The sequence below is a fragment of the Gopherus flavomarginatus genome, chromosome 19 (assembly GCF_025201925.1).
Source record: "Gopherus flavomarginatus isolate rGopFla2 chromosome 19, rGopFla2.mat.asm, whole genome shotgun sequence".
NCBI classification, from domain to species: Eukaryota; Metazoa; Chordata; order Testudines; family Testudinidae; genus Gopherus; species Gopherus flavomarginatus.
This window is the reverse complement of record NC_066635.1, coordinates 22,887,008-22,908,697: the sequence shown is the minus strand read 5'-3', so window position 1 is coordinate 22,908,697 and position 21,690 is coordinate 22,887,008. Positions and strand designations below refer to the sequence as shown.

General features: G+C 42.9%; 1 protein-coding gene across 1 annotated transcript in view; it reads right to left on the bottom strand.

Annotated features, from left to right (window-relative positions):
• SLC6A4 (solute carrier family 6 member 4) overlaps positions 1-21,690 on the bottom strand; it is a 33,835-nt gene that overhangs the window by 5,954 nt on the left and 6,191 nt on the right. The window contains exons 2-12 of the mRNA XM_050929578.1: positions 15,169-15,777; positions 12,949-13,083; positions 11,773-11,992; positions 11,381-11,519; positions 9,902-10,036; positions 7,894-7,997; positions 6,384-6,511; positions 5,815-5,927; positions 4,295-4,426; positions 2,535-2,634; positions 2,075-2,175 (exon numbers count right to left, since the gene is read on the bottom strand). Of these exons, the coding sequence (XP_050785535.1) occupies positions 2,075-2,175; positions 2,535-2,634; positions 4,295-4,426; positions 5,815-5,927; positions 6,384-6,511; positions 7,894-7,997; positions 9,902-10,036; positions 11,381-11,519; positions 11,773-11,992; positions 12,949-13,083; positions 15,169-15,628 (1,767 nt within the window). The 5' untranslated portion in view covers positions 15,629-15,777. The remainder of the gene's footprint in view (positions 1-2,074; positions 2,176-2,534; positions 2,635-4,294; positions 4,427-5,814; positions 5,928-6,383; positions 6,512-7,893; positions 7,998-9,901; positions 10,037-11,380; positions 11,520-11,772; positions 11,993-12,948; positions 13,084-15,168; positions 15,778-21,690) is intronic.

The following is a 21,690-nucleotide window of genomic DNA, read 5'->3' as shown; positions in this document are numbered from 1 at the left end:
TGTCAGGACAGGAGGCTGAACAGAGACTGTGGGAGTTCTCTCACCAACCTTCTTGCAGGCCTGTGATGAAAAGGGCTCAGTAGACTGTAAACCTGGCCCTAGAGAGAGAAGGGCTACGTGGAGGGTCACAGTGAGGCACCGAGGCTAGCATAAACCGCCTAGAAGCGCAGGACCCACGGGAGCAAGGTCAGAGCTCTGCCACACCTTCCAGAGGATTCATCCAACTTTGATTTCTCTCACCCTTTTATTGTTGGGCTGGTTTGGAATGCTATGCACCACTTGGCCCACATATGCTCCATAAAAGTTTATAATTTATTCTGATCTAGTGTGATTTTTTTCTTCTTCTTCCACAATTTCATTAGAAAATGTTTTTTATGTTGTGTATATTTAACACACATTTATATTCCTTGCTTTTCATGTTCCTTTTCAAGTTCTTTCAGGGGTTAAACAAAGATGTCACCTGCAAATTTGAACTGATTCATATACCATTTTTATCTTTATGCACTTTTCTTCAGAGTCCAGCTTTTGGAATGTGTTCTCCAGGCAGACGGTGAAAAGTTAAAGATAAGTGAGTCTTTTCTTGTGTAACTCCATGCTTGTCAAGCTTAAATAGTATTATACTAGTTGTATAAATGTTTCAAGAATTCTTTGAGGTCACATGGAACTTCTAGTTTTTTCTTCAAGTACTTCTAAAACTCTTCCTTAACACCAAATAGAGGAATTTCCACTATCTACAGCAGCAACTCGTTGCATTTGTCAAAATCTTCTCCAGAACTTGATTCATTGTCAGCAGCCTGCATATGCTCTATGGTTGAGAAATTACTTGCCAGCTTTTGTGTTGATTATAGGACAGAAATCATTGTGATCCCTGGTACCTCAGATTGACTTGTAGAATGCAACAGTTCTTGGATTTATATGTTTTTTTTTTTTACTCTAATACTAAGATTGCAGTGTTCCAGTTTTATCCTAAAGCATATTGGATCCGACCCTGTGAGATACTCAGTGCTTCCAGTTCCCATTGAAGTCAAACCTAAGGTGCCTAAGTATTAAACTGGTACATTTCAAAATTAATGTTAGTGACTGTTTTGGGAAGCATCCTAACTTAATTTTCACAGAATTTCATCATAGGATTCCCGGCACAAGATGTTTATAATTCGCATAGAGAACTACCAAACCTACGTCTGGGCTTTTCTTATTTTAGTTTCCATAGAAACTGTAAATATCAATTTTGCCTAGTAACCACATCACTGAAACTATATTGCTCTTCATGTAATTTAGTTTTATTGTTTCAGGATCATGGAGAGGACAGTAGTGTATAAATTATTTTTGTGGTGAAACATGTATTTATAGTTTTTTTTACTCCTTTGTCTACAGGTAATAAAATGGAAAAGAGTTAAACACACATTAATCATCCCAGCTGTGTTGTTTTGAGTTCACAGCGTAGGCTTTAAATCTAAACACTTTGCCTCCATAAACCTCCATCTTGACTTACTCTCCTTGCATCCAAGCCAAGCAACAATAAAAGACAGGGTGAACTAATTTTGGAACAGAGAATGAAGGCTTTGTTTAAAAATGTTAGTAATAACTTTGCCAAGTCAGCTATGGGGACACTGGCTCCAGTTTCTGATTATGAAGGATGCTATCTGGCGAGGTAGAGTTTGGGTAGTGTATTCTGAAGTTACCAGGCAGTGGCTGATCAAACAACAGATTTATAAGCTATCTTAATTTCTTTTTTTTCTGTGCTTTTTATCAGCATCTTTTACTTCGCTGACATAGGTGTAAAGCAGCAAAGCTCAAATTAGTCTTGTCCTGTGTTGCAGGTTGTTAAAGTTTTCTAGTATCATCATTGTTTATCTAAATAACAAAAAAGACCCCAACAGACTAACTGTTGATCTAGTAACTAGTCCTAGCTGCTTTTATCAGATTCATCTCATTGATTTAATATTGTTATCTTCCAAAAGCTGGCATTAGAGAGTAGAACATGAATATTATGTAAATGAAAATCCCATATCTGGAACTCTAAGGTATTACACTAGTAAACTGTGACTGTCCTGGGCTGGGAACATGAACTTACCAAGAGGAAGATGGGGCTGATTGCTACCCAGCAGAGTCGCCAGTACCAGCCTGGAGTGAAGCCCAGCATTTCCTTCATGTCACTGCAAAACTGGTTGATGCCTATAAAAATAAATGGAAGGTAGAGGTGACAGGGAGAAAAAAGTTATTCTAATGTTGATATAACCTGGATTGATTTAGCATCCAGCAGGAAACAGTGTGGTTATGTCCCTGCAACCTTTTCATTACACAGAAACCTCCATTATCCAAAGTTATTCAGTGTCTCCCAACACATCTGGAGATCAAGATTGTACTGTGCTTACATGACGAAGTAATTGGTAACATTGTTTTCAGATTCAGTATTCCATATTGCTTTTTCTCTGTGACATCAGTTCCCCTGTCCACAGAGCTGGCAGAAACGCAATTTGGCAAATGCCTGGGAGTCTGGTCAGCATGGGTTGTAAGTGTGGGAACAAACTTACCATAGAACCAGGCCACCGCAATGGATTCCAGAAACACCACTGTTAAGACAGCAGGGCCTGTAGCATATTCTTCAAACAGCTTCACTACATATGCACCACCCTAGAAAAGAGATTGTGGTACTGATTAGCCAGTATCCCCAGAAGACGAAGTTTTGTACTACTAGTCAACCTCCCTGGTCACTCAGTTACAGACCTAAAAGTCGCAATACTCCAGTAAAAAAACTTCAAAAACAGACTCCAATTAGAAACTGCTGAATTGGAATTAATTTGCAAACTGGCTTGAATAAAGACTGGGAGTGGATGGGTCATTACATAAAGTAAAGCTATTTCCCCATGCTAATTTTTCCCATACTGTTACTCACACCTTGTTGTCAACTGTTGGAAGTGGGCCGTCCTGATTATCACTACAAACGTTTTTTTTCTCCTGTTGATAATAGCCCACCTTAATTGATTAGTCTCATTATAATTGGTATGGCAACACCCATTTTTTCATGTTCTTGGTGTATATATATCTTCCTATGTATTTTCCACTGCATGCATCCGATGAAGTGGGTTTTAGCCCATGAAAGCTTATGCCCAAATAAATTTTGTTAGTCTCTAAGGTGCCACAAATACTCCTCATTCTTTAGTCCTATACTGTCCTCATTTGGAAAGAGCATTCACCAGTGCAAAATTCACTGTATCCCATCACTTCCTACCTGCTCTGGCCTTGAGTAATACTCGACAGTACTAATGACTTGTCCAGTATCCTTGCTTTAACTTTCTGTGATCATCCTTTGCCAATAGAATGGTCATGCAGAAAAACGGAAAGGAAAGCAGCAGGCATTTCTAGTAGGATTTTTAATGAGCTAATCAGATGGGATCTGTGCTTTTTCATGCCCTCCTTTGATGGTAACTTCCTTCTCTGTCCCTGAGCATCAGTTACTGAGCAGGAAACAAAGGAAGCATTAGGTTCTATTCTTTCCTCCTAGATCTGGACTCAGCTACAAAGAAAGAGAATTGCATCTTCTACAGGAACCTGGCTCCTTATAAATGCTTTAAACGAGGAGGGAATTTCTCATAAAACAAACAGTGGAATGTAAAAGCCAGTGAATTTTTTCCCCGCATCTTTTACAAAAGCTGACCTCTTAGTACCAATTTGTGCTCCTGTTACAGCAATGAAACCCCAGTGACTAGACAGAGATTTCACAAGATTAACTCAGAGCAATATTTGGCCTATCTTAGAGAAGGAATATGTAAGTGCTGCAGATTCACGTGAGCAATTTTCCTGTGCCAGGAGCTTCTAGACTCCAGTTCACCAAATTCAATTTATGTTAGTTTCTAGAACAGGATTTTTTATCCATCCTTTTCTTGATTTGAAATTTACTTCTAACTCTTTGAAAATTAAACTGATAATTTTTAAATTTGTAAAAACTGGGATTTTGAGTGCAGGTTTGAAAGGTTAAACAGCTGGAATGAAGCTGCTTAGTGGTGTAGTACCAGTCTGAGCAGTATTTGTGTGGTTTATTATGTACTGTACACTAGAACTTTGTCAAGTTACAACACTGTCAGATTCCCTCATGAGTGAGACTGCTCACATTCATTCCTCCGACAGTCTCTGACCCCATAAGGAAAACAGCTCCTCTCAACTGGATTAAGAGTGTTTCACATATTTGATCAGACTCCTTGAAATTCTGTTTGGGAAACACTTCTCTCCTGCAGATGTCAGCTAGAGTCTACTGCCAATAAGCAAGGTTCACAATGTTGGGTGTGGTACTTACGAATGTCAGGGTTGTTAATGACCCCAGGAAGCAAGCGATGATCAGACCAAGGACAAACCATTCCCTGCGCTTTCCCCAAACATGTGGGAATTCGTCCAGCACCGCAGTGACCACCCCCTCCAGCCCTGCAAACTGAAAAGCCCAGCAAAGAGTCATAGAAAGAAAGAAAACATCCTTCCCATCCTGCATTTCCCCCCACCCCAAACTGGTGTACACTGAAAATGTACATCGCCATAGCTGCATCTCTCAGCCATGTGAGAAATCCACACCCTCGAACAGCCAGAGCTATGCCAACCTAATCCCTGGGAGACAGTGCTTCTGTCAATTTAGCTACCACCTCTTGGGGAGATGGGTTACCTGCAGAAATGAGAGAACCCCTCGGGTCACTGTAGTGAGTGTCTACACTGAAGCTCGACAGCTGTGCCACTTTAGTGTTTTAAGTGTAGACATGCCATAAGATACAATTAGCACAATGAACCTTTGACACGTGTCTGAGTGATAGGATTGAGATGACTGCTCTGGAAACATCCCCATCATGTCTTCAGAGACCTTGATCTCTTTAGGACAGCGATTTTATCTCATATGTGTGGGAAGTGCCTAGCACACAACAGGAACTAACCAGGGCCGGCTCCAGGCACCAGCGTAGGAAGCAGGTACCTGGGGTGGCCAATGAAGAGGGGAGGCACCTCCAGCTCTTGAGCGGGAATTCGGCAGCGGGTCCCTCAGTCCCTCTCAGAGGGAAGGACCTGCCGCCGAATTGCTGCCGTAGAATGAAGCGGCGCTAGAGCTGCCGCTGAATTGCCGTCAATCGCAATCGTGGCTTTTTTTTTCTGCTTGGGGTGGCAAAAATGCTAGAGCTGGCCCTGGAACTACCATATTACAAATAATAAATAAGTAAGTGGCTCATTGTAGCCAAGACTATGAAGTCAATGGAGTTGCTTTTGGATTGAATTTGGTCCTTAATCCGCAATAACTATGTGGCTCATGTGGCAAAATCTTTATAGCATGTTGTCCCACTTTGAGAAATCCACCATCTATTCCCACCTTCTAAATCCTGTTACCTGTGAAAAATTCCAGAAACATGTCACTGATTTGCATGTTGACAGGTAATTAAATGCTTCCAATATACAAGAAGAGAGAGAGCATCACCTGCTGGTTAAAAGCAGGGTTCTAGAAGTTGAATATTCTGGGTTCTATTCCCAGCTTTGCCATTGACTCACTGTGTGACTTTGGACAAGCCAAAGACTTTGTTGTGCCTCAGTTTCCCCAATTTTGAAACAGGGATAATAAATACTATTCTCTGACCCAGGGATTATGAAGATTAATGAATGTTTGCAATGCATTTTGCACTTATTTAGCACCTTTCATCCAAGACCTCTAAGTATTAGTATAGTTGCTCTATTAAAAGAAGAGTTCATGTTGCAGTTCTGCAGATTTGTTTTGGAAGATGCTGGAATAATTCCAAATGCTTAACCCCATCCATCCATTCATGACCCCTCTCACTAATGATAGCCACTCACCGTGCTGTCTAATCCCAGAGTGAGTAACATCAAGAAAAAGATGATGGCAAAAAAAGTCGAAGCAGGCATGTTTGCAATGGCCTCTGCATAGGTAATGAAGAGAAGGCTGGGCCCTGGTACCAAGAGGGAGAACATGCGATTATTACAAGTCAACCCTACTGCTCTGAAAAAGAGGGAGCAGTTCAGTTACACCTGGAAATGCCTTTGTCCACAGGGGAGTGTTACTATGTGTAACCACAGGAAGGTTCACTAGGTGACGTAACATGATTTCTACATTCTATTCTCTTCATAGAACAATTTTGGAGCTGTGTTGCACACCATATGCTGCTCATTGGTTTATGTTAGGGCCTTTGGCATAAAGTAGTATGATTAATCATAGTATATACAAAACATTATGCATAGTTTGGCATGTTTGTCAAGCCAAGGTCTTTCCCCTGATCCTGAATTTTAAATAGATTACATGGTCATGTTTCGGTGGTAAGAATATCTCCCCATCTGGAATGTAATCAAACAAGTTCTATCAAAACTTCAGAGGAAATTTAAAACAGCAATAGACTAAGTTCCCCTACCAGTATCTTTTGCAACCTCCGACACCTCTTCATTCCTCATTTCAGCCATATATCCAAGCACAGTGAAAATGACAAATCCAGACACAAAACTAGTCATGCAGTTCACAGTACTGGTAACCAAGGCATCCCTGGAAGAGAAAACCCAATGCATCTCAGAGAGCGAACATCTGCCAGAAAGAATGATGTATTGCCAGAAGGAACAGTATTGCGTTGGAACTATCGAGACCACCTGGGAGCACGTTTCAATACAGCCCTTCAGCTTTCCAGGGTGTATAAATACTGATCCATATATTTTAATATGTGAGGGTCTGTTGGGAAAGATCTCAGGAAAATTAAGGTTCTGTGTTTGCATGGATGCTAAAAATCCCATAGCATTTTTCAGAAGAGTAGTAAGACTTTGTCTTGGTGTCCTTAGCTACATTTTCTCCTGCCCTGCTGGTTGTCCACCTGTCTGCCATTTTACCCCAGAGACAGCTGCATTTCACTGGTGAAATGATCACTGGACTGATATGTACTGGCAGTTTTTAAAACATTTTGAGATTATCACGGACCATACTCCCAGATCCATTGATAGTACCCATTTAGCAGTTACCAGTATGATGCAGCCTGAATCTCTAAAGGACATCTAAAGGTTGTACCTCAGCCCTGTTGATGTCCTGTCTTGTCTTGGAATGAGACAAGGTGTGTCTCTCCTTTATGCCCAGCAAATTGGGGCACGACAGATTTGTCTGTTATATTGGTTCTCTTTTGGATAGACTTTTGAATTGTTGTATCTTATATGTCTTCAACATCTGTTTGGCTGTCTCTGTTTGGCTGCATACCAGACACACCACACCAATCTGATTAATACTGGATTCAGAATGATATAGTAATAGCTTTAGAGAGAATGATGATTTGCAGGTTTCATTTCACAGGACATAATAAACATCCTTAAGAAAATAAGGAAACAGCCACACAGAGTCCTTTACCAAGTTATAGCTGATCTGGTTGCAGTAACTAAATATTGTTACAATCTGATGGCTGTTCTGTGGTGGATTCAATCCACCTGTTGGACAGGTGCCTGCATCACAGCCTCGCCTCTACAATTAATTGCCCCTCTTATGGGCAGTTTCAGCAGAGATCAAGAATTACATGGGTTGTAAACTGGGGAGAGACCGTCTTTTTGTTCCATATTTGTACAGAGCCTACCACAAGAGGGCCCTGGTCTGTGACTGGGGCTCCTGGGTGCTACCACAACACAAATAATTATTAATAATAATTGACTAGACATGGAAAGCAAACTCCCAACTTGCCTTGAAGTGGGGCACATTGACAGGGTGTGATGTGAGAGAAGATTGCTCTGATGCTAGAGGGAATGTACTGTTCTGCAGATAGAATTCATCCTACAGGACTGACAACCTGGCAACTTTCACCAGCATTACATTTCTCTTTTTAAAAAAAAATACCCAGACTGTTTACATTCTAACACCGTCCTTTTATTGACTATTTCTTACACTGATGTGGAACTCACTGGTAGCAGTTGTTGTGGAATTTGTTGTAGCTGGCAAAAGCTAGTAGGACCCCAAAACCTGGACCAAGAGAGAAGAAAATCTGAGCTGCAGCATCCACCCAGACCTGAAAAACGTAAGAGGCAAAGAATCAAGAAAGGATGATGTTAAACATAGAGCAAATACCACTCTACAGTCCACTGGTGCTGCAAATTAGGTTCAACAGCCTGTATATAGTCTAGTCCTATTTTAACAAACATTTTATTAAGAGCTTGTTACATGGATTAAAGATTTTGTGCTGAAGTGTGACAAATACCTTTGTAGTTTTATGACAGAGGCAAATACCCAGCACAGTGAGGCCATCAGACGTATTTTCACTTGTGGCATAATTAGGATTTATCCTTCGAGGAGGTCACCATAGGTGAAATGCTACTACATTTCTATACACAAGACAGTAAGTATTCAGAAACGGTGGCAGCTATCAGTATTTCACCTTTGGCAGTATCCTAGGCTGAGAGATGGCAGTCTTCCTGTAGCACATTGTTTTTGCATTGTAACTGTGTCTTTGTAATGGGTTTGGCCTGTCTTTCTTCCTCCAGGGTCTCTGTGCAGAAGGACATCTGGAGTGCATTGCCCCATGTGTGTCTCTGGGCGCATGTCTTCTGGGCTAAAGCACTGTGTGATTGCTCCCTGGATTGATCCAAATACATTTGGTGGTGTAGATACAACTCCAGCTGTGTGAACACAACTCAACCATGTTGTAGCCATGTCAGATAAAATGCGATGACCTGGTTACAAAAACACTGTGCTACGCTGGTCGGAGTCTTACTGAGTGGCATCTCTAAACTGTTGATCTCTGTTCCATCCCTGAAAGGAAAAGTCCTGGTTCCTTTATTCCCTCTTGATTGCAACATGGAGTTCACTGCAGCTCGTTTCTAACATGCTCCTTCTGTGTGGCTAGCCTACACCTCCCCTGGATAGAGCTCTGCTGCCAGCCAGTGCACAGATTGCAATCTGCTGTCCTCACTTCAGATATATTCAATACAATACCAATATCCTTTATTGCTTTTAGGAAGACGTGGTTCCTTATTGGAGATGCTGCTTTATCAGAAAATGGTGTCTCTTCATTTCCTTTTCATTGAAAACTCTTCATATCAGCTTGGAAGCTGCAGACTCACAAACATTAGAGTTTGTAATCTTTGTATTTGTTGTATTTATTGCTTTGGGTTTTTTCCATCTCCCTCCCCATTAGCGACTTTCACGTGTAGTGAAACAAACGCAGTCAACAGTCTGATGGACTGAGTGCCTCTTCCACCCGTTTTCAAATCTAAACCAGACACTGGATTGATGTGTTGTTTTGTTTTATTATGGTCTCGTCCCATACCTACTCTCTCTCCTAAAGTTGGTAGTATTTGTTGGCCTATGTGGTGTATTCCCTCTCCCCACACATTCATACCTACCCAGCTGTCATCACTTTGTCAGGCTTAGTGTGTTGAGTCTGACAGTCTTCCTGCTGTCCATGTCTGCATGGAGTATGTGGGAGATTTCCACCTGAGTCAAGCACCACTTGGCTGGAAAGGAGGGTCTCTTCAGGCTCATCTGCCAGAACTTGACACAGGACCGATGGCTGGAGTTTTTTCGGTGGTGGCAATATGCACAATTCTGAAATGCAGGCACTGAGTCCAGACACCTGATAGTGGACTCCATTAAAGGTGATTTAGCCCATTCCAACATCTGCTGATTATTCAGCAGTCAACAGAGCTACAGGGCATTCCACTAGTTGAGATTAAGGTTAGCTAGCAGAGTAGAACCAGAAGTAGTAACAGCTTGGTTATCTCTACCTTGTCTAATTGTTACAACTGGAAAAAAACTTTATACAAAGATTTAAAAGAATTGGAGTTCAAGGTTAAGCTTCAGAATCCATAGGCACCTATTTACTATGCTGACAGTAGCCTTGTTCTGAAAAGGAGAGATTTATGTGTACATGTTTAGAGGCTGAAATCAATTGCCCCTTTACAACAAATTCCTTACCTCAGTGGCCAGCAGTTTCTGCCAGTCAGGTTGCAGATAGAAGACAACTCCCCTCCAGGCTCCAGGCAATGTGGCCCCTCGTATTAACAGGATAAAGAGTATGATGTAAGGGAATGTGGCAGTCACCCACACCACCTGTTAGAGAAAACATTAAGACAGTGTTTGCCATGGGTACTGATTGAGGGAAACTGCTAAGTGGTGATAATGGTCACAGTGTCGAATGAACAGTAATATTTAGACTTATAACGTCTTTCATTCAAAGTTGTCAAAGTGCTTTACAAAGACAATTACATATTACTATACTTTAAATGATGGAGAAACTATAGCACAGAGTACTTAGATGACTTGCCCAGCATCCTGCAGTGAATCAGAAGCAGAGCTAAGAATTAGAACCCAGGAGTCCAGACTCCTACTCCCCTCCTCTAAACAACTAGGTCACATTGCCTTCATTAATGCCACCAGCTTGCTATTTATGGTGTGTTAGCTAGTTTATTCAACACCATCGGTCTGACTGCCTCACTGATAGTTATGCATTCTCAGAGGCAGTCAGCTCCAGCTTCTGATTCCAGGTTTGCTGTAGCTGTAGTCAGAAGACAGACGAGTTGCCTAATTTTATACTATCTGTGCGCACGACCACTGCCTTTTTTCATCTGAAAAGGAACTAACCTGGTTTAGTGGTTAGAGCAGGGAATGGGAGTAGACTCCTGCAATCCATTTCCAGCTCTGCTACTCAATAATTGTCCAACCATGAGTAAGTCACTGCAACTGGCATTTTGAGAAGTGTCCACAAATGTTGGGTGCCTAACCTGGGACCCTTAGGCCCAGATTTTCGGAGCTGCTGAGTACTCACAACTCCAACTGAGGAGATTCGGAAATGCCAAGCTCAGTACCCCTGAAAGTCAGGCCCTAACTGTCTCCGATTGGGCATTCAGAAATCAGGGCATGCAGAATTAGCTGATCCTTCTGAAAACATTGGTCTTAACCTTTCTGCACTGCAGTTTCCCCTTCTGTAAAATGGGAATAACACCACCAATCTTTGTAAGGTGATCTGAGGTCCTCACATAGGAGGTTCTCTGTCAGTGGAAAGATTTATTATGGTACTTATTATTTGTAAATGAATGTGTATTAAGCAGCCCTGTTTTAGTAACATGGCTTGCTCTGACAGCAGACAGCAAGGCCCATCTGTAGAAAAAGAAACAATGGAACTGAGGCTCAACAGAGCAGTAATCAGAGATCATCCTCCACATCCGTTCAGATCCCCTAGGTAGGATGATCTTTAAATGCAGAACAGCAACCCAACATGCTGTTAGCATGTATTATATAGATTACAGTAGCACCCACTATTCACATGTACGTGAATTTGCAGTCCCTGTCCTGAAGACAATTCTAAGCTTACTTTCTCTCATGTTAATAGGCTGCTCCAGACATGTTGCAGAAATTATGCTATACCAAGCAACTTCCTCTTGCTTTTGCATTCACCTTGCCAGATGTTTTGACCCCTTTCCAGATGCTGAAGTACACAATAGTGAAAATCAACAATAAGCAGAGGGTCAGTTGCCAGCTAATGCCTCCCAGATCATCCAGCCCTTTGGATCTTTGCACCTGTAGAACGTGGCGGCTAAAACAGGAGAGAAAAAACACATTGTTGATGTTTGTGTAGCAAATACAGAGAGTGCTTAGGCTCTAAATCATGAGAGATAAAAGACACCCCCATCCTACACATACCCACAACTGCATGCATTTTAATCCCTAGACAGTTTTAAAAAACCCATGCATATGATTGAAAAATACCCCGGTCACCCTTAAAGGAAAGCCTGCTGCATTTTCTACCCTTCTTTCTGATATTGCTGTCTCCACTTACATGCACTTACGTATAAAATTCTTCTGCAGGGGAGATGGAGTGTGGGGTCCAGGTAATGCTGGCATTGGTGAAGTAGTTGGTGCAGTTGCCAGTGTTCCAAGCATTTTTGCAGCTGGTCCATGGCAGCTCTGCCGTGAAGGATGAAATGAGGTAGTAGAGGGCCCAAGCCATGATGGTATTGTAGTAAGAGGCTATGTAGAAAGCTATTATGCAGATAGTAAAGCCAATTCCTGGTAAGGCAGAAAACAGTAATGTGAGTGGAAATGTGACGGCTGGGTCCAGTAAAAGCAGGAGTGGGTAATCCATGTGAACTAAAATCAATAGCTGTCAGAGGCATCCAAATAGGTACCCATACACCATTGCCTCCCTTTATATTTTTTTAGAATGCTCTGGAACTTTTGGGGTCTTCAGAAAGTGGGGGTGATTTGCCCAAGCCCCACTTCAGAAAAGCATCCTTGTTCTGAACAGAACATGTGTAAATGCTAGCCTGATTCAGGCCCCAGTCTCTGGAATTTTGACTGTAATGCATACCTCATCCTCCACATCCCTAATAACAATCCAACCAACCAAAACATAACAAAATCTAACTGTGGTACTGGGAGCAAGGATAACAAGTATGTAAAAGGCAACTGTAAAAGATCCTCTATTATCACTGCCAATAGAGATAGCTGAGAGAAATGGAATAGAGCTGAAGGATCTCTGGGACACAAATAATGGATTTGCAATATTTTTCCCAACCTGTGTTTCTAATACCATTTCAGATATTAAAAATGGAATAATTTTGAAAGTTCAATTTACTTTCACCCTTATAATGTTCTCTGTATGGTTTTGCATTTTTTTTCTGGCTTGGGACAGTGGAAGTAGTGTGGGTTGTTTCTAATCAGTTTCACTCCCCGGTCTTCAGATACTAGTAGGAGGCTGGTCCTTGGGATTGGAAAACAATTAGGGCAATGTTTATGTATATAAAACAACTTGACATTGCTTTTTTAAAAAGCACGTGACTTTGAAAAGTAATTAATTCTAGGGTTCATGAAAGCTTTTCTTACATAACCTAAATGTGGGGCCGAAACCACTTGACATTAACCCCTCGTGTTATCTCTTATTTTCAGTAATTGTTCCACTCTTAAAGAAAATCTCTGCCAGTTACCCTAAGGGATCATGGAAAGCTTCCTGTTCTCCTTACTACCTTTGAAAATAGGACAAATTTTCCTCCAAATTGAGATACACCCATTCCTGTGGTACTGTCCCAGTGCTAGCTCCATGTAAAAGAGGGGGATGCCTCCAAAGATGGCCATGATCGTGTACGGGATGAGAAACGCTCCTGCAAGGAAGAAAGGACATGACTGTAACTTCTTGTAATACTTCTGGTGTAATAGTATCAGCACTCCATAAAGAACAATTCTTCATGCCCCACAGCCAATACACACCACACTGCACTACAACAGTAAAACCTATGTGACCCCATGATCTCGAGAGGCCAGTCCAGACAAACTTTCTGTAATGTCACACGAAATGAGACTTGCAGTTTTGTTCCTGAAGGGAACCCTGTGACCCCTTTACTCACATTGGTGAGCAGTTACTCACATGACTAGTCCCATCATCTTCAACAGGATTACTCATGTGAGTATCTGCTCACCACTGTTTGTGGCAACTGTCTGTCTCGAAAGACAATGCCATAAGCACCAAAGCAGTTCAGTTACTGTATGTCAGGCTGGAGCATCACTAATGGCTAAAAGTCCAATTCTCAGGTGCCACAGGTAATGCTCACCACTGTGAGAAAGGTCATAATCTGGCTCTTAAGTTTCCAGTGGAATGAAGTTGTGAACAATTGTAAGATTGTCTCCTAGCAGGACTGTCAACCGTACTCCTATTCCCAGGCTTCTGTACCCAAACATACAGGGAATTCACAAAGGTTTTATTGGCTACCATGGATGCAGCAGCAGCAGGATGGAGCAAAAGATAAAAGAATTTCTTCCTCTGGTACAATGCCTAGGTGTATTAAAGGGATATAGGTCCTTCTTCAGCGCACTCTCTGGTTACAATCATTGTTTGATTGTACTGAGCACCTGTAGCACTGACATTTTCTGGTATATTGGTTAGTCTGAATTTAAATGTTTCTGAGGATTGGTCTTATCTCTTCCCTGGGGAGACTGTTCCACAGTCCAACTGATTTTAGGCTCAGGATATTTTGCCTAATCTTAAATCTACATTTTCCTTTTCTTATTTTCATCCCATGCTTTCCAGCTATATTGGATCTTGCATCATTCTAGATAATTCCTCTTCCACCTTTGTGTTTATAGCCCTCATCTGTTAGTTGATGCATAGGTCCCACCAACCCTTATGTGATTCTAGACATATTTTGCTCTTTTAATCATCTCATAAATACTGCCCTACCAAGTTCACGGCCATGAAAACACGTCATGGTCTGTAAAATCTGGCCTCTCCCTGTAAAATCTGGCCTTTTGTGTGCTTTTATCCTATACTATACAGATTTCATAGGGTAGACCAGCGTTTCTCAAATCGAGGGGTGAGACCCAAAAGGGAATTGCAGGGGGGTCACAGTAATGCCACCCTTACTTCTGCGCTGCCTTCAAATCTGGGCAGCCAGAAAGCGGCGGCTGTTAGCCAGGCACCCAGCTCTGAAGGTGGCACCCTGCCAGCAGCAGCACAGAGGTAAGGGTGGCAATACCATACCATGCCACCCTTCTGTGCTGCTGTCTGCAGAGCTGGGTGGCTGGAGATGGCGGCTGCTGACTGAGGGCCCAGCTCTGCAGACCTCAGTGCAGAAGTAAGGGTGGCAATACCATACCAGGCCATCCTTACTTCTGCACTGCTGCTGGTGGCAGCTCTGCCTTCAGATCGGGGCTCCCGGGAGCAGCTGCCACTCTCCAGCTGCCAGCAGCAGCACAGAAGTGGGGGTAGTGATACCATACCAGGCCATCCTTACTTCTGCACTGCTGCTGGTGGCAGCTCTGCCTTCAGATCGGGGCTCCCGGGAGCAGCTGCCACTCTCCAGCTGCCCAGCTCTGAAGGCAGCGCTGCTGCCAGCAGCAGCACAGAAGTAAGTTAGCGGTACTGCAACACCCTCTACAATAACCGCTCTCCCCCCCCCACACACACACAATTCCTTCATGGGTCAGGACTCCTAAAATTACAACACTGTGAAGTTTCAGTTTTTAATAGCTGAAATCATGAAATTTATTGTTTTTTAAATCATCTGACCGTGAAATTGACCAAAATGGACCATGAATTTGGTAGGGCCCTGCTCATGAATCAGTTCCTCTTGCCCCATAATCCCTTGCTGCTTACTTTTGGTCTCATAGGTTTAACCTGAGCCATAGAACTGACCCATGTATACTCAAAGAAGCTAGCTTCCAAGGAATGGCATATAGGGCTGAGTACTGACCTCCTCCATTTTGGTAGCATATATAGGGAAATCGCCATACATTGCCCAGATCCACTGCATAGCCAATGACAGAGAGAAGAAAGTCCATTTTTTTACTCCAGGTCTCTCTTTCCTCCAGCTCCAGCAGCTGTGGTTGAGCCTCCACCCCACAAGTGGTGGAAGTGGTGGTGGTGGTGGTAGTGGTGGCTGCTGGGGCTGTGCACTGGACATCTTCCCCATCTCCTGTTCCATTGCCAGGAACTGGGCTCTGAACCACTGAGTAGCCATTGGAGATCTGACCTGCTTCCCCTTTATCTCCCTGGCTGGGGTGGACCTTATTCCCATCCTCCACCAGCTTCAGGGCGGATTTAGGGTTCTTAACCAGGAGTCCATTCTCTTTGCAATCTTCACCTTCCGTACAGTCCAAGAGCTCTTTCTTAGAAGTAAGACTCTGGGTCTCATTGCTGGATGACTTCTCCATTCTGCTGGTTAAGAGATGGTGCTGCTGTCCATTTGTGAATGACCTGGACCAGAATCCCCTTGTGTCAAGTGGCTGCTTGAAGCTCTGTCTTCCCACTGCCGCCAGAAACTCCGTAGTCTTTACATCCACAGGACTGCAGACACACACAGCTTCAAAGAAGCAGAAAAAAGAGTTGAACTCTGTTACAAGGATTGCTGGTGCTGGTGGATGTACAGGTATAGCTACTACAGGTAGGGTGAGTAAAACACATTGTTTTAAAATAAAACCATCCCAAAAGAGATAAGTATCATTTAGGGGATAATCCTGTGATCAGCCAGTGTGTCTCAAACTGAGGAGAACCACAAAGAAAGTGTGGGGGCTAATCCTCCCCCTCCAGCTGCAGAACAGGAGTGGAGCCACCCCATGTAGCCAACAACTTGTGACCCTCCACACGGTGAGAGAGATGAGGAGAGGACTGCAGGCTGTGTGGAGTGACAGTTCCCCCGACCAGCTTGTTCCCTAACTTGTCCAGCACATGTGCCCTACAGGGTTCACTGCATTCCTGGGGAGGCACAGCCCAGCATGCTCCTGGCATATTCTATCACCTCCTTGTGCAGCAGAACCACACCAGTGTCACAATCAAGGGCCTTCATCCTGTCTTGCACAACTGGGGGCAGAATTTGCTGGCTATTCAGTCTGCATTTTCTTTTTCATAATTAGCAACAAAGAGTCCTGTGGCACCTTAAAGTCATAATTGCATCTCATGACTTCTAGCTGTATTGTTTCAGGTGCTCATGTCCCTACGGAAAAGATAGCAAGTGTTACTTAAACAAATCTTTACATATTTGCAAATTATTTTTTTTCATATTCACATCTCTCCAGAAATCTCACCAGAGATTTCTTGCAAAATCAGCCACATTTGGCAGATCAAGAGGTTTAAGAGGTGGTTCCGTTAAGTATCCAAACCGCAAGGTACTTATCTGAATTAAGAACATTCTCAAATCTTTTGAGGCTCAATGCAATATTAATAAGGAGGGAAGATGGTCAGGGCTACTTTAATTTTGTTTTAAACAGCAAAAAAGAAATAGCAAATGGAAGTTATTTAGGTGCCTGACTAACAAGTGAGAGATTCTTATACTTATCTTTAAAAATTAAATAACAGCACTTCTATTTGGGAGACCCATCTTCAGGTTTATCTTGGGTCTGAAAGCTAGACTCATGGAGAGGAGACCAGTCTGGTAGCAAAGCATTACTGGAAAGGACATCCTACTAGGATCAGTTTTGTGCTTTCCAAGTTTATTTAAAGTCTCTCATAGGCAATACAATACAATGACCTAACATAGTGGAAAACTCCTTTTTGTAAATAGTGTCCTCCCAGGAGCAGTGTTCCTCCCTTTCCCTTGCGTAGGGTGCTCTCTTCTCCCTTTATGCCGTAGTTTGTTTTCATTTCCTGGTTATCTCTGGCTCATTTAGGGCTAGCTTGTCACAGCCCTTACTTGACTGCTCCAGGCAGTAAGCCCCCCACCCTTTCTCATGTTTGGCTGTGCTCAGATTGTGACTCCAGCCATGTGAGGAGAGGCTACTCAGATCAGACTCCCCACTGCAAGCAAGGGGGCAGGTAGTGGGAGGAGCCCTGGCTTCACCTCCCTTTCCTCCCTCTTGCCCTCCAGAATACCCCAAGGGAAGAAAGGTGCTCATGGAGAAGGGGTAATTACTTCTCCTTCAGAGCAAGGAAGGAGTGGGAGAGGAATTGTGACTTTGTTCTGGAGTCTGCTGCTGGGGTGATGCAACAGTGCCTCACCCCTTACTCAGGGGAGAGAATAAGGGAGCAATTTAGCCCTTGTACTGTAGGTTTCTTGGGGCATGGACTTTGTCTTCTTTCTGCCTGCAAACTGCTATGTGCACCACTGCATGCCATTCAATATATCAAATTATAATTATTGTGTGACACTTCTCATTTTCAAAGCACTTTACAACAGCAAATAATGACCATAACACCCCGTGAAAAGGAATAAGTATTCCCTCAATTTAACAGATGAGAAAACTAAGGCAGAGGGGTGAAGCTGCTAGCTGAATATTGGAGAGGGAGTCATTGTTAGATCCAGGATTAAAACCCAGGAGTTCCTGACACCCAGTTTTGTGCCCAGACAACTAGATCCACATCTCTTCCTACTCATGGAAGGATGTAAGAGGAAAAAGGAGGTGAGTTGTCAAGATTAGATCCCTGGAGGTATGAATAGAGCCTACTAATTCACAGCTACCTTATCCGTTCTTCATTCATACAGGGTACACTCCTCAGTCACCCAGATATTCGTCTTAGGCACTGTATAGTTAACGCCAAATTCTCATAATAGTATTTAATGATATTTTACTAATGCAAGTTAATCATCCACAAAGACTCAAACATCTTCAAAGTCTCAGCAAAAAATAATTATACAGCAAAGACAAGTGGTTTGTGTGTTACCTGCAAGACTATAAAAACTGGGCATCTTTGGAGTCCAAACCCTTGCCAGTCTCCCAGAAGAACTCATACGGATTAGGAGGACTTTCACACCATGGATGTTAACATAAAAAGACCTACGTAAGGCCAGAGCCACTCCTTCTCTTCTTTCTGCATCAAGGGTGTGGTACAAATATGGAGAAGTAATCTGAACCCTACTGGACTTTACACCTGTGCTAGTAATCTAGAAAGCCGTAATGGATATTCAGCTAATTACACACCTCATGTGACTGAACTTTCCGTGCCTTACACATCAGCATTTAAGGTATCTCTAGTCAACTTCCATCTTCTCCTACTTAAACTATGTTGGGCTCTGTTCCCATTTGAGCCACCATCCTTCATTGCTGATTTATGTCTCCCAATGGCTAATTGTGAGATACACGTTTATATTTTTGTATTCCAAGGAATCTCTTACTGCACTGTTCCTCAAACAAGTCCAGTGTTTGGTTGAGATTAGACATGATCTGTGCCCTTGGACAACTGCACTCTAATTGCATGCAGCTCCAAAGCCACAGTGGCTAATGTATCAAACCTGGATATTTCTCAGCCATCATTAACCAAAATCCCTTTTGACAGGGTGCAGAATCCCTAAGATAGCACTGATGGACAGAAAGCCACTCCCAGCTAAATTCTCCTGCTAACATCTCAGTAGAGGCAGGGCATTGGACTGAGGGCTCAAGAAAGAGTTCAAGACAAGATTTGCAAAGGTGTTTAAGTGCCTAAAGACGCAGAAAGGCACCTAGTGGGATTTTTGAAAGCATCTGAGCAGGCTTATTTTGCATTGAAATCAATGGGAGCTGGGTACCTAACCATTCTGAAATCCTACTAGGGACCTTATGCATCTTCAGGCATAAATACCTTTGGAAATCTGGCCTTCAGTGTTTAAAGACGGGTGCACAGATGTTAGCAGGGAACACACTAAATCTGGAACCTCAAGGAAGGCAGCTCTCCATACCACACTGCAAAGATTGAGTTGGTTGGAGCCGGAGCAATCTATTTAAATTTTGTTGTAAGCTTGTTCAATGGGACAATAAAGTCATATTATATTTATAAAAATCACAGTGGGCAGCCATCCCTTACAATATAAATAAATATACAATATCAATATCCTGGAAATGCCATCAGCCCACCACTTCCCCAAAAGCCTGGGGGCTGGGGGTGGGCAGGAGGCAGGTGGAAGCTCCACGTGGAAGGCTCTGTTCTCAGACAGCATTAAAGAGCCCTCCCAGTTTACAAAAGCTTTCCATGTATAAGAGAAAATAAGGTATAGGCCACTGCTGGTGGCAGGGTATATGGTTAAATCAAGCAATGATGTTCTCTAGTATTGCAGTTCCTCTGCTCCTAGACAGAGACCTAGCCTGAATTCCCTGCAAGTGGAATCTTATACCAGATGTGTTGATGATTTCATGGAGATCGTCCTGCACCTGCTGGAAAGCAATTGAAAGAGCAGCTTCCCTAGGAAATGGTGTTATGGCAAGACATGAGGAAATGCAACACTGAATTAAATGTTTTACATATGCTTACGGCTACGATTTGGTCACAGGGTCATGGAAGTCACGGAATCCGTGATTCCCAGAGACCTCTAACATTTTCGCTTTAGTCCCAGAGTGGCAGGCTGGAGCTGTCAGCCGACAGGGACTCCCCTGCAGCCATGGGAGATCCCCGCAGTCCCAAGCCCACAGCTCCCAGCTGCTACCAGCAGCAAGGGGGGATCCCGCACTGTCAGCCACCATGGGTGGGGGGACCCTGGAGTCCCAGCAGCAGTGGGTGCTGAACCCTCTTCCCCTTTTTGTCATAATTATTTTTAATGAAAGTCAGGGACAGGTCATGAGCTTCCATGAATTTTGGTTATTGCCAATGCTTGTCCATAACTTTTACTAAAACTAACTGTGACAAAATCTTAGCCTTACACAAGCTGCATCCTCTTACTGTTTTTATTGCCTCTTTCCAATCACTTTCACTAGATTCTGTGTCTCCATCCCTCTGCTATTATTCCAAGGCAGGGAACTTGGGCCCTTTAGGGTATGTCTATACTGTAGTAAACACCCATGACCAGCCATGTCAGTTGACTTGGGCTTACAGGGCTCAGGCTACAGGGCTGTTTAACTGAGGTGTAGAGATTCGAGCTCAGGCTGGAGCCTGGACTGTGGGACCCTCCCCTCGCATGGGGTCCCAGAGCCTGGGCTCCAGTCTGAGCCTGAACATCTACACAGCAATTAAACATCCCTGTGGCCCGAACCCAAGTCAGCTGATATGGGCCAGGTGCAGGTGTTTAATTGCAATGTAGACATAGCCTTAAAGAATCAGCATACAAAATGGAATTTTAAGAAATAAGAAATTATTTAAATTGCTCATAACTAAATGGCCCCTCCATCTCTCCACATTCACTTCAATTTCTTCTACAAATCCCAAGAAGGGTACTCAATGAACCAGGTTTAATCCCAGGATCTGGGTACTCGAGATTGTGGGGATGAGCCAGGCACCTACTTATGGCTAAGTAAGGACATTTCACAAAGAGTGCATCCAGGTGCATTCTTACAGGATGCTTTCATCGTCGATCTGTGTCTTTGAAATGGACACATTCTTCTTTACTGAGAAAAGATAGTCAAAGGTTTCATTACCTAGGTCTGTGGCAAGTAAGATTTCTGTCTGTATAGAACAAAACTCCTTCTGGGCTCCTGCCACCCACGTTCAAAGGAAGGAAGTACCAGATTAATTGGAATATTTTGGTAAGATTTTCAGTAGAATTAATTTCAAGCCCATAAAATGGGTTGTGACCTCCCTGGGACCTCAACATGAACTGGATCTCCTATTTTAAAAAGCAGTTTGTTGTGGGAAATGTCTCTTGAGCAACAGACTTTACAGCTGTGTAGTGATGAGCATAGATATGTAATTCTGGAGCCTCAGTGAGCTAAATTTAGCATATAATTTCACACAGCCCTAGGATTTTAACACCCAGAAAGTGCCATGTGGACAGCAGACAACGTCTTGTTTCTTTACTGGCTACAATTTAAGAGAAAAGACAGCACACATGCAAAGGGATTATATTTATATGAACAGTATAAATATTTAATAAGAGTAGAAGTGAAGTTCTTGGAGGTGGACAACATATTGTGGGATGTGGAGGGGCCTTCAGGATAGGTATCCTGATCCTGGGTAGAGTTATGCCAGTCCTGGAGGATCCCTCTTGTGTTCTGTCGCTCTCTATCACTGCAGTATCTAGTACTATTTGGCTCTTTCTTTTAGTGAATAGCATCAAGGCTAACAGTTTATCATCTATTTTTGTTCTGAGCTGTTGCAAAGGTCACTCTTACGTAAACCCATATTGGCTCTTTATCAACAACTGAAACAGCTGCAGGGTGAAAAAAAAAAAAATCAAAGAAAAGAAAAAGCTTATAAAGAACATGTGACCTGAAAACTGGCGTTAGTTTTGTGTTGCCTTTCATAAGTGTGGTTTTAGTCTTTCAGAGGCCTGAAGTATCTTCTCCTTTCCCCGTCCTTCTAGTTCTGAGCGGATAATGTACTGACACAGAGATGAAAGATTTTAGGGGTCCATGAAAGATGACAGACTGACGATACTGTA